General features: G+C 40.5%; 1 protein-coding gene across 7 annotated transcripts in view; it reads left to right on the forward strand.

The window, feature by feature from the left end:
- The window catches only part of slc4a4b (solute carrier family 4 member 4b), a 28,508-nt gene extending 20,343 nt beyond the window's left edge, over positions 1–8,165 (forward strand). For 5 of the 7 annotated variants that reach the window (XM_028971134.1, XM_028971136.1, XM_028971135.1 and 2 more), the window contains 12 exons: positions 386–654; positions 1,201–1,259; positions 2,000–2,188; positions 2,813–2,926; positions 3,740–3,901; positions 4,078–4,256; positions 4,439–4,511; positions 5,017–5,085; positions 5,176–5,349; positions 5,486–5,647; positions 6,213–6,268; positions 6,364–8,165. In XM_028971134.1, the coding sequence (XP_028826967.1) occupies positions 386–654; positions 1,201–1,259; positions 2,000–2,188; positions 2,813–2,926; positions 3,740–3,901; positions 4,078–4,256; positions 4,439–4,511; positions 5,017–5,085; positions 5,176–5,349; positions 5,486–5,647; positions 6,213–6,268; positions 6,364–6,472 (1,615 nt within the window). In that variant the 3' untranslated portion in view covers positions 6,473–8,165. Of the gene's footprint in view, positions 1–385; positions 655–1,200; positions 1,260–1,999; positions 2,189–2,812; positions 2,927–3,739; positions 3,902–4,077; positions 4,257–4,438; positions 4,512–5,016; positions 5,086–5,175; positions 5,350–5,485; positions 5,648–5,779; positions 5,877–6,212; positions 6,269–6,363 lie in introns of all 7 variants that reach the window. The other 2 variants (XM_028971139.1, XM_028971141.1) reach the window with 1 other exon arrangement.
- Positions 8,166–12,424: the final 4,259 nt, after the last annotated feature.

Consider the following 12,424-nt stretch of genomic DNA (forward strand, 5'->3'; position numbering starts at 1 on the left):
ACAATTATCTATGCTTTCCTTTCACTTTATTTCTCTTTCCGCCATCTCTCTATCTCGTTCTTGCTTCTTGCTTGTACCTCCTAACCTTCCCTCTGACTCTGTGGCTAGTGGTTAGGCTCTCCTAGAGTTACTCCATGCTGGTTATGTTCTTTTATGAATAATTAAGTCTAATTTCACTTCGGTGTCTGGATGGGGCATGGTGCAGGCTGTACATTCTCAGGTTTCTGCCCTGCAGCAACTGCTGAGCCAGTGCCTGCTGCTGACTGATAATCCCACAGATCTCTTTGAAAAGTTTTTACGTTTTCTCTGCTGGCCTGCGCATGTAGAAAAATGCCTTTTTATGTTGACTTTGTCTGTATTTCACTGTATTTCTGCTGCACTGCAGGGACAATGATGTGGATTACCTGGAATTCCGACTGTGGATCGGCTTGTGGTCTGCCTTCCTGTGCCTGATCCTAGTTGCCACGGATGCGAGCTTCCTGATCCAGTACTTCACCCGCTTCACAGAGGAAGGTTTCTCTGCCCTCATCAGCTTTATCTTCATCTATGATGCCTTCAAGAAGATGCTGAAGTTGGCCCACCATCACCCCATCAACTCTGACTACAACATGAACATGGTCACACAATACTACTGCCACTGTGAACCTCCTAATGGTGAGGAGGTTTCTTATCTCGCACCCCCCCCACAAAAAACAACAACATTTTGTCCTCCATATCTTCCTGAAAATCTCACTTGCTGAAAATGTGTACAAATGTTTCTGGTAATCAGTCATTGTGTCTCTAAATAATAAATGGAGTCTGCAAGGTTAACTAGACAAAGTAAAAGCACAAAGTTGGCCATCTGCCAGAGCGGTAGCGAGACTCTGTGCCCAAAACATGCATTAGGGTCTTACTCAATAGTAGTGACATGAATTGTGTAAAAAGAAAGAGATAGTAGTGTTTGCTTTCACAGGGACATTTCAGTATCAGTGTGTTTTGGCAATTTGCTTGACAGGAATAAAGAATAGTGTCATCTGGTCAAAGCCAGTGGGGGTTTGTAATTTAGACTTGCATGTCTGCACATTTTTGAGAATATAATTGTGAAATTAGGAGTATAGTTTCTTTATTGATTCACTGATACTGATTGTACTACTTATCAAGTCACATATAAAAACAAAGTATTACTGACAACACATCTAAATAAATGTTTAATTTCCACAGGTAATAATTCAGATCTCAATATGGAGCAGTTGGAGATGTTAATGAACAACACTAATCAGGTGAGAAACAAAATTAAAGAAAGTTGCACTTCAAGGATAACAGCAATAATAATAATACAAAAAAGTATTATTTATATAGTAATTGAACAATTGCGTTCTTGTAATTGAAGAATACGTTTCAATGGGAAAAGTGGTACCACTTCAGGTGGGCCTCTGCAGGGACTGATGGAACACAATGGCCTCATTGATGTAAAGCACACTGAGTCATGGTAGCCACCGAAACCAAATTCTCTGATCATAGCTCACAAGACTATGGCCTATGAGAATGACAAATGAAAGAGACCTGGGATTTAGTTTTTATGCTTCTCTGCTTTGGTGTGTGGCCATTTGTGAAGATCAGCAGTGTGGGAGTTTTCAGACAGACGGCTCAGTCATTTTTAACACAAGGTGGTTTAATAGACAAACTCCATGGTTCCTTTTGAATATGTGATTCAGATGAATGCATTCCATCTTACCTGCATGAGTTCACTTAGTAACACACCAGCTGTATGTAAATAAATTCACATTTTCAATGGTACTGACTCAGATGTGGTAGGAATTGTTGTTTCCAGTTATTGTTCTTATATTTACATGGTGAGACAATTGCAATATTTTCACAGCAGAGCCCGCCAAATATTTTTGTTTGATTTTGTGTATCGATTGTAATCTAGGATTTCATATGAGATTTATCTCCATGACACTCCATTGCTTTGGTTCTCACCCGTCAGTATGTTGTGGCTTGCTCCTATCTGTCCGAGCAGCATCACATGAACACCACCTGGGCATCCTTGACCAGGTTGGAATGTGGACGTTATGGGGGCCGGCTGGTGGGCTCAGCCTGTGGTTTCGTTCCTGACATCACCCTCATGTCTTTCATCCTGTTCCTGGGCACCTATGCCTGCTCCATGGGCCTGAAGAAGTTTAAAACCAGCAAGTTCTTCCCCACTACCGTGAGTTTCTGGCTTTGTTGAAAGACTGTACACGTAGTAACATTTTAACAATGGAGAAAAGCACTGAGGAAATGCTGATTGGCTCAATTTACTAAGAAACACAAATTCTACACTTTCTACAGAAACAATACAGGAAACGTCCCTTCAGCTCAGATTACTGCCCACTTTCCACTGCCAACAGTGTCTCACAGGTCACGCACACACAGCCTGCAGACAGCCATCGAGAGCATCACATGAGAGCACCACTTCTCATTCACTCTTGTAAACACAGCAGATCTGATATCGTCCTCTCACTGCTGTGTGGGTGGCCGGACTTGTTGGGTTTTTTCCTATCAGGCGAACGTGACTGTGGCTGAGTGGCTCCAGCAGTTGGCTCGCATGGGGTTAACACACAGCACATTATGGAGGAGATCCCAGTGAAACAGGATCTGCTGCTCTTATCTCCTCAGCAGTGCTGTACCGTGAATAAGGAAAACCATATCGGCTAGCTACTATTTCAACCTGGCTAATATTTGCAAATCAACAGAATATATACACTGTTGTAATCCAACAAATTGTATGGGGATGGCAATTGTATAAGTTATATCACTTCATGGGGGTAATTCAGCATTTTTTATCTCGCAGGTGCGCAAGCTGATCAGCGATTTTGCCATCATACTGGCCATTTTCATCTTTTGTGGTGTGGACGCACTGGTAGGAGTGGACACACCTAAACTCCTGGTGCCAAGTGAATTCAAGGTGCGCTTGTCCTGTAGGAGTGGATAATCACATTTCACCTTCTGTTACCGTGTATGGATGGGAGCAATTGACATGGCCGTTCTACTGTTACGACACAAGGTTTACGGAGTAGCTCTATATAATAATTAGCCTATGAAGCAGATGATCACCTGAAACCAAGACACCGGACACCCAGCCCTTTTCTGCGTGTCTCTGCTTATTCGGAATCTGTCCAACAGTGACAGGGGGAGGTGGGGTTGTAAAGAGATTAGTAGAGGTTGAGAGAACAGTGGCACTATTCTAGTCTTGGACACACTCATACACTCACCAAACACACACACACACTTTTGTTCAGGGTGGAGGAAAAATGTTTTTGGCTGTTTTATTCTGGGAGCGTTGTTAACCTTTTAACAATCTGATTGGATTTAATCATATTTAATACATTAATGTTTTTTATCCATTAATCCTGTGTTATTAGGCTATGATTGACAACATCTCTGTCTGTAGGACTTGACTCATTCTTTATGTTATTTGAGTTTTCAAAGTGCTAATAATAGATGCAAAGTGCACTTGAGTAAGGCCAAGTATATCTTCAGGATTTGCATAAATATATATAAACAAACAAGGACCACTTGCTAGTTATCAGTATCTAGAAGATATTCTAAAGAGAACTCTCTATCCTTTTTACTGATTATTTAAAGGCCTTCCTTCTCTGACTTCCATGCAGATAGATTAGTATTTATTATTAATAAATTATCAATTTCTTATTGAATTCTGAGTGGCGAAAAGGTGAACCTGACAGTCCTGAATTTATTTGTTCTGCTCTCTTCTCAGCCTACAAATCCACACCGTGGTTGGTTCGTGCCCCCTTTTGGGAAGAATCCCTGGTGGGTTTACATTGCTTCCATTGTCCCTGCACTGCTAGTCACAATCCTGGTTTTCATGGATCAACAGATTACTGCAGTCATTGTGAACAGGAAGGAGCACAAGCTGAAGGTATGGGCTTGGGTTAATAGTAGGGATTGGGTGGCGTGTCGGACGTTCAAGGCCTTAAGGCTGCTGTGCATTCACCAGCAATGCAGAACATGTACAGACATGAGATTACCTCTGCAAATTGACAGTTTTACACCGCTGCATAGGGAAATGGCAACTTTTTCTTGTTTGGCTTTCAGAAAGGTGCAGGCTACCATCTGGATCTGTTTTGGGTGGCCATTCTCATGGTGATCTGCTCCTTCATGGGCCTTCCCTGGTATGTAGCAGCCACAGTCATCTCCATTGCCCACATTGACTCACTGAAGATGGAGACGGAGACCTCTGCTCCTGGAGAGATGCCCAAGTTCCTGGGTGTCAGGTGAGGCCTGAAGGGAGAATGAAAGATGAGAACATCTACAGGAACTCTTTGAATCGCAGAGCCCAGTAATACGTCTGAATAACTCCAGTATTTAAATTCAGTGAAATCATTTTCAGCAATGAAATTCACAGTTCTCTGTTTTATTTTTGAGAACCACAATGTTTTTTGAATATGTTTCTCAGGGAGCAGAGAGTGACTGGCATCATTGTCTTCATTATGACTGGACTCTCAGTGTTTATGGCACCTATCCTCAAGGTATTGTTTTTAATGCAAGAAAATGTATTATTTAACTCCTGAAAGTCTTTAGTCAATGTACATTGGATGTCAATGTACAAAAGATGTACCATTATCGTAGCACATTTGCATTTTATGGCTAGTTTACATTTTATGGAGAACAAGGGTGATGTCAGGTCTGAACCCACTCTGCAAGGTCCACATTCTGAAAGAAAAAAAACAGAAAAAGGTTTCAGTTACAGGGAATGGTACTGAGCCATATTGTAACTTTCCAGTTCTTTCTCTCTACTTAAAATGCAGTGTGGCGCCCCCTAAGTGACCACATTGGGAGTGTTTTCAGAATGCATATTTGTTACTTTTGTTATTTTTATTTTACAAAAATAAAAGAATAAATGTTTGTAATTGTAAACCCTGAACAGTGGTTGTAACATAGACCCTATGTTTTGCGGTTGTGTATTGTTGAATATTATTGGTTTGTGTGATTCGATAGTAAAGTAGCTTTCTCCCTCTCGCTGCTACTTTCCAGTTTATCCCAATGCCTGTACTGTATGGCGTTTTTCTGTACATGGGTGTTGCATCCCTTAATGGCGTCCAGGTAAGTCTACAGGCATTAAACACAGCTATGCTTGCAAATGTGCCTGCTGCCCACTGCTTATCTCACCTCCACACGTCATCTGTCTGTCAGTTCATGGACCGTCTGCAGCTCCTGCTTATGCCGGCGAAGCACCAGCCGGACCTGATCTACCTGCGGCATGTCCCCCTGAGGCGCGTCCACCTCTTCACGTTCATCCAGGTCCTCTGCCTCGCGCTGCTCTGGGTCTTGAAATCCACTGTAGCTGCCATCATATTTCCTGTCATGGTAAGTACACTTATTTGAAATGTGTGTTATTGTTTGATAGAACTCTTGTGTAATTGATGCTGAAATGCAGCGTCGGTGTGCACTGCTTTCCCACACGGCCGAGAATCAGAATGACCTTCTTTTATTGTCACTCCAGATTCTGGCATTAGTCGCAGTCAGGAAGGCCATGGATTACATGTTCTCACAACATGACCTCAGCTATCTGGATGACATCATGCCAGAGAAGGACAAGAAGAAGAAGGAGGATGAAAAAAAGAAGAAGAAAAAGAAAGGAAGCATAGACAGCCAGATGAATTATGTAAGTAGAAAAGATATCACTATATTACCAGATTTTCAATTCAGAAATTTAAGGATTTAAGTTTAAGGATTACATTGTTAATGCACGTCAGACCCCAACATTCAGCTTTTCAATTACTTCTTGCATTCACAGTCTGACTGCAATCTTCATGACAACATACCTAGTATTAAAATATCCATGGATATGATGGAGAAGGAGCCCATGTTGGGCGATGATTTGATTTTGGACAGTGAGTACCATTCATGCATGGGCACATTTGCACAAAAATAACATCCATTTTATCATTTCTCCTTCTGTGTCTTTTCCTCCATCTCCTGTGGGGATTCAATCCAAGCTTCTCCGTTTCTCCTGTCTGGAGCTCTGCGCTTCTTTCTTCTTTCAGGCCCTGACTGCTGTGTGCATTAACACTAACCTGCACTCAGACTCTCTAAACTCTTTCAGGTTTTCAATTTGTCTGAGCTGTGGAGGTCTGATGTTTGTCTTCTTTTGATTCAGCTCAGGCTAATGTGTGTATTTGTACTTCTTTTTGCTAATTTCAAATTTGTGTGTGTGTCCTTGCCTCTAGGAAATAAATCTTCGTCGTTCCTCTCTCCCTACTGAAGAAATGAACTACAGCCAGTCGTGAGTATGACCATTGCTCAGTATTATAGATGGAGTTAAGGAGAAAGAGAGAGGAATTCTGAAATTCTTTTTTTTAATTTTTTTTTTATTTGCAGTTTTGTTGGAAATTCCTTTAAGAAAACTGTGCCTCAGATTAGGATAGACATGGAACGGGACGGCAACGGCTTTTTCTGGAAAGATCGTGCATCTGAAACTTCTCTCTGAAAAGCACCAGGACGGTCATTACCAGCTCATTGTATATAGCCTCTTGGCAGCAGCTCTTTTAAAGTAACGGATGTAGATATTTTTAGTATTAGCATTAAAGCAATCTATACATTTTTTTTTTTTTTTAGAAATCTAAGGCAAACAATGGGAAGTCTAAGGTATAAATTTAGTCCTAAAACACTAGATACCACAGAATGGGCCGGCACATATTTTTGAACCTGTATAAATTTCTGTACTTATATAATTCCATTTATCCATGTAACAGTTCTCTAAGAAGTACTATTTAATTGTGATTGATATATATATTCATATCAATACTGATCACAAAGAACACAAAATGATGTGAAGGTCATGTAATTCAAAAAGAGTATCTTATCTTTTTTTACATATCTTATTTTATTTTGCTTTAAAAAAATCTATTCCTACCATTGAGCCAAAATGGTGGTTTCATCCACTGGTCTGTATGAGAAACTGATTTGTTATTGATCTCAACTTAATACTACACTTTCCTGTGCTTACCTACACAGTACTGGTGTTTCCTGTAGTGGCAGTAGTTTCCTGAGGAACATTATCTCCTGTTCATAGCTCTACCTCCTTTAAAATCATGTAAAGTTTAGGTGCCAGCCATTCAGAGTTTAACGTTTATTTATGCAAAGGTTTGTGGATCTTATTTCTCAGTCTTGTTTTTAGATGCGGGCACAGCATAGGGTGTTTCTTTAAAACATTCTCTCTCTCTCTCTCTCTCTCTCTCTCTCTCTCTCGCATGCTCTCTCAATCTCTCTCTCTACTAGTCATAAACTATTTAAGAGTTTATTTGTATTAAGAATTGTAATACAAATCATGTCGCTCAGAGACTGAGATGTACATTTACTTTTTATTACTGTCTGTGGACATTTTTATGGTATTACTTTTATTTTTTTTAAGGAAGTGATTTAGACAGTATTGGCTTTTTTTTTTTTACTGGAGTAAATGATTGAGTATTGATTGCAAGACTCTAAAATGTCTTGCATCACTGCAATGTGGTAGTGGATCTATTATTTTATAGTGGGAAGCAGAGGTTCTTCTTCTGCTGTTTATTACATAATGGTCCATTAAGGTAATGAAGACAATGTACCCACAACAATATTATTCAAACCACATTTAATATGCAAAAAAATTGGAGACATTTCCAATTGTTTTCTTCCTGAGTACTTGAACACCTGCATCTTTTTTCACTGTTAGGTTTGTCTTCCAAATGTGAATTCACTATGTTAATGTTCATTTCTTTGAGGGCTAAATTATAAGTGTGTAGGGAAATGGGTCAGGATTGAGGTGAGCCTTTTGATCAAATCTCTGTTTCATAATTTGTCCCCTGACTAATCACTTACACACACACACACACACACACACACACACACACACACACGCTGCTGTGTCAGTTCTGTATAAGTTCGCATTAAACTGTTATGTTTCCATGTTGTTTCCTTGTTACTGACCATGAATGCATTATCAAATTTATGAACCATAAGTTAAAATTAAAAACCTTCACTTGGTGCACTAGTGTTTCATGTGCTGTGCACCGGGATCCCACTAGAGAACACCACATCAAAAATTGAGGCTGTTAATTAAACTACGTCAAGCACACTTTGACCATTTATTAAATTGGATGGCATTTCTATTTTTAAACTGTTGGAATTAAACTGATTGACTAATTGTTTGGTCTTCTCCATTCTTCATTGTATGGACTACCAGGGTTGAATGTTCTTTTTTTTTCAGGTACCTATCTCACCTAATATGGCTGAAAACGCAAGAATAAGTCTTGTTCTAGTTTTATGGCTTTTTGGATGCCACTGAACTGTTGAAGCCTCTGTGTGACCTTTTAATTCCCTTTTTCGATATAAAGTTTTGTTTTTTTTAAGTGATTGTCATTGTGAAACCCTGCAGCACAGCACACGGTGACACAACGAAATGTGTCCTCTTCTTTTAACCATCACCCATAGTGAGCAGTAAGCAGCCATGACAGGTGCCCAGGGAGCAGTGTGTGAGGACAGTGCTTTTGCTCAGTGGCACCTTTGCAGATCGGGATTCAAACCGGCAACGTTCTGATTACAGGGGTGCTTCCACTGCCCTACATGAAACTTTGCTAGAACTTTTTTTTGTTTTTCTCCATCTAAAGAGGTCTTCAACTAGTTTGCACTGAATCAAATTTCTGTTTTTGTATCACATATAATGTGTCTGTATGGATTCAGGGGGTATAAACTCCAATTACTGGTTATTAACAAAATTACCTACTATCGCACCACCATCGCTGCCAGCCAAGAAAAGAACCCAGGCTGAAGCCTGTGCGCTTTTTACATCACAGCACTAAACGGATCAGGTCACGAGAACAGACCTCAGTCTGTCCTCAGAAGGATCTGGATATTTTACAAATTAATTGTGAGGAGTTAGTCCTTGCTTTGATCCATTAAGGGGAAGCTTTCCCATGAAGCTTTCTCGACACTGCTTAAGGTGCATGGGTGTCTTAGAGAAAAATTGCGGTTTAAATAGCCAATTACTTACATTTAACTACATTTTTTAAAAATCAGTCTGAACAAAATGGCAGTTTGTGCAAAATATAGATATGAACATCTATATTTCTGAATAAAATATTGAAAGGTCGTGAGCAGCAATCACTGAAATGTTTAGTGAAGTGAAAGTGGTTGTTTTTGTCATTGTGTTACCCAGCAAGTGAAAGGTGTCCTCTGCATTTAATCCATCACCTTTATTGAGCAGTGGACAGCCACGAAAGGTGCCGGGGAGCAGTTTGTGGGTGTGGTACCTTTAAGATTAGAACCCACAATCTTCTGGTTATGAAGACTTCCTTAACTGCCAGACTTATAACAGCTGAACTCACAGCTATGTTCAACAGTGACATTAGGAGCTTTTCCATATGCACAATGTGATGGGAACTCTAGGGACGAAGGCTGTGTGGCCTTAAGAGAACCACTGATCAGTGAGGCTAATTGGGGGGAAAATGCTTCAATTTGATAGGAAACATAAAAGTAGGAGAAGAAGGTCATGTGGTGTGATGAGTCCAGATTGACCCTGTTCCAGAGTGATTGTTGCATCAAGGTAAGAAGAGAGGTGCATGAAGTGATGCAGCACTCATGCCTAGTTATACTTGTGCTTACTGTAGAAGTCTATTGGCCACCTGAGTGCAGACATTAACCCCATTGAGAATCTTTGTTATGTGCTTGCTCAGGAGTTCAAACAATTAACCTGGATAAAAAGGATCTATGTTTTAAAATCCTTTGTTTCTCTATCCAAGAACTGCTAAAAACACTAGATGCTACACTAGATTGGATCACTGCTATCCAAATACTTACATTTGGTCTGCTGGTGCTTTATATGGAATGCACAGTGTAGCCTACTGGTTTAAAAATGTCTTTGAAATGCTATTTACAGTAGGTTTTTAGAGCTTTGAAATTTCATATTACTTCTACTTTGATGGCCACTGTCCTAGTTCAAAAATGTTACAAAATATGAATAAATTACATATCATCAGCTTTCACTGCATTTGTGATGAAATTCGCACTGAATTCACCTTTGTGTTGGAATATGATTTTTTTTGAATCAAGTGTATCCCAATTCAAACACAAAGTAAAGGTTTGGTCCAGATTAAACTTGATATTGGATTTGATCTGATTTCAGAATCCCTCTTTGAACAACCCATTTTTAAGATTCAATCCCACCTTTTATGCAAAATCCCATTGGATTACCTTTTGAACAAGTCAGCCCTGGTATGAGGACATGGTGCTTGGCTGCCATCTGGTGGTGGTTTGGTAAATTAAATGTACGAATTAAAATAAATATAGAAATATATTGATTTCAAATCAAACCCTGCAAGTACATGTGTCTAATATGAGAAGTACAACATTTATCACCCAAAAATATATTTGCTTGGTTTTGTTTGCTTGTCTGACTCACAAATGAGTGTGTGCTTCCATCTGTACCAACTACATGCTCACTATAACGCAGTGCGGGGAACCGGCCCACCACAGGACGTGCTCTCACACACATGTGTGCACCATTCACTCACACATCTGTGGACAATTCAGAGTTGCCAATTCACCTAATGTGCATGCCTTTGGACTGTGGGAGGAAACTGTAGAACCTAGAAGAAACCTATGCCAAAACTTGGAGAGGATGCAAACTTCACACACACAAGGTCTGTGTCATGATTCAAACTCACAACCTAGGAGGTCTGAGTCCACGTTGCTAACTGTGAATGCACTAATGCACTATAAAACAACAAACTGAAGCATGGGAATGTGCAATTTCAGGGCACTCCAGTGTCCTCCTGTCCTCAGTTGTTGATGTATCTGAGAACCTGTGCAACAGATTCCCTAATGTCCTGTTCCTTTTCCTGACTCCACTGTCGTTGAGTCTTACAAATGACTGCCCATCACTCAGATCGGTCCACAATCCAGGGAGTGTGAAATCTGCTTTGTTCCTCACTTGGAAGCACTGCAGATGTCACAGTGCTTGAGTCTGACTGCTGTGGCATCATGGCTGGGAGAAAGATGTATGGAGCTTTTATACCATGGCACCTGCCAAAAAACACTGATTGGGGGGTACAGATGGACTGAGGATCTCAGTTGTTTCATGGTCAACCTATCAAAGGCCATGATGTGTGAAATGAGTGTGAAGTGCTCTGAAATCACTATGGTCACTGATCTGCCCTGTCTTTGACATCGAAGACCTGCAAGAATAGTCCCCTTGTCCCTACATGTTGAATGTGGAGGACCTCAAACTGCTGGCTCGGTTTGTCCTCAGGAGAAATGCAGTGCCAGAAGCATGATGCTTATGAAAAACAAACTACAACTGAGAAGAAAGCAATAGAAAGAATAAGATGGCGGTGTTAGAGAATGGCCAACCTGACAGGTGAGAGAGGAACCACAAAGAAACAATTCCAGTCCAGCCTTCTTCCCAGTCTCCAGCACACTCTTGACCACTTTCAGTCGTGTCATTCTGGTTGTCACAGCTACTCTATATACTCAGATGAGCAGACAAAGATGATACATAGAGGTAAAAAAATTAAGAAATGTTTGCAAATGGTAACATCTGTCAACAGCTTACAGAAGTTTCAGATGTTGGAGTCTAGACAGTGTTTATTCTGTCTGCCATGGATGCAGGATACATCCACAGACAGTAATAAAACGTTCCTAAAACATTACAAACATAATGGACTGAATGTGACAAAAATGTGACAAAAGCGCTTTGTGCTTTATATATATTTTTTGAAGGACAAAGGGCTCCATCGCATTCATTGCACAGCTTTACACTGATGACTTTCAGTAATTCATGTATTATAAGCAGTTGAATGCAACATGGCCTCACACCTCCAAGATCGTGACTTTGAATACTGGCTCCAGCATTGTGTGAGTGGGGTTGGCATGCTCTTCCCATGCCTCTGTGGGTTTCCCCCCGGGTTCTCTGGTTCACTAAGTGGATTGGTGAGTGAATGGTGTGTGGGCTGGCTGCCCTCCCTCAGAGCATCCCCACCCTGCACCCAGTGTTCCGGGAGGGACTCCAGCGGCTATGAGCCCTGGCTAGGAATAAATTATGGGTCATGGGTGAAGTGAGAGGGAACAGTAATGCATAAGTAATGAAGAGAAATTGGGACGGATGATAAATCCAGCTGATTCGGTTTCTCATTGTGTACAAATGGAGGAATTATCTTGATGAAACATAAGCAATATTCTTGCAGCATCCTCCCTGAGAGTTCTTAAGTTTTTTTTTTTTTTTTTTTAGTATTACACTTACCTCTATTGCGTAACCCTTGCATTATGCTGCCTTTTCAAACTTATGGTTAATTACAGTGTACTTTGAGCTTTGCAAACTCAAAAGAGTTTGCAATAACAAAAGAAAATCTAATGCATTTCCACAAAGAAGCTGCAATGCTATAACTGTACTTTTATGAACAGGGCGGTC

The sequence above is a fragment of the Denticeps clupeoides genome, chromosome 3 (genome assembly GCF_900700375.1).
Source record: "Denticeps clupeoides chromosome 3, fDenClu1.1, whole genome shotgun sequence".
NCBI lineage: Eukaryota > Metazoa > Chordata > Actinopteri > Clupeiformes > Denticipitidae > Denticeps > Denticeps clupeoides.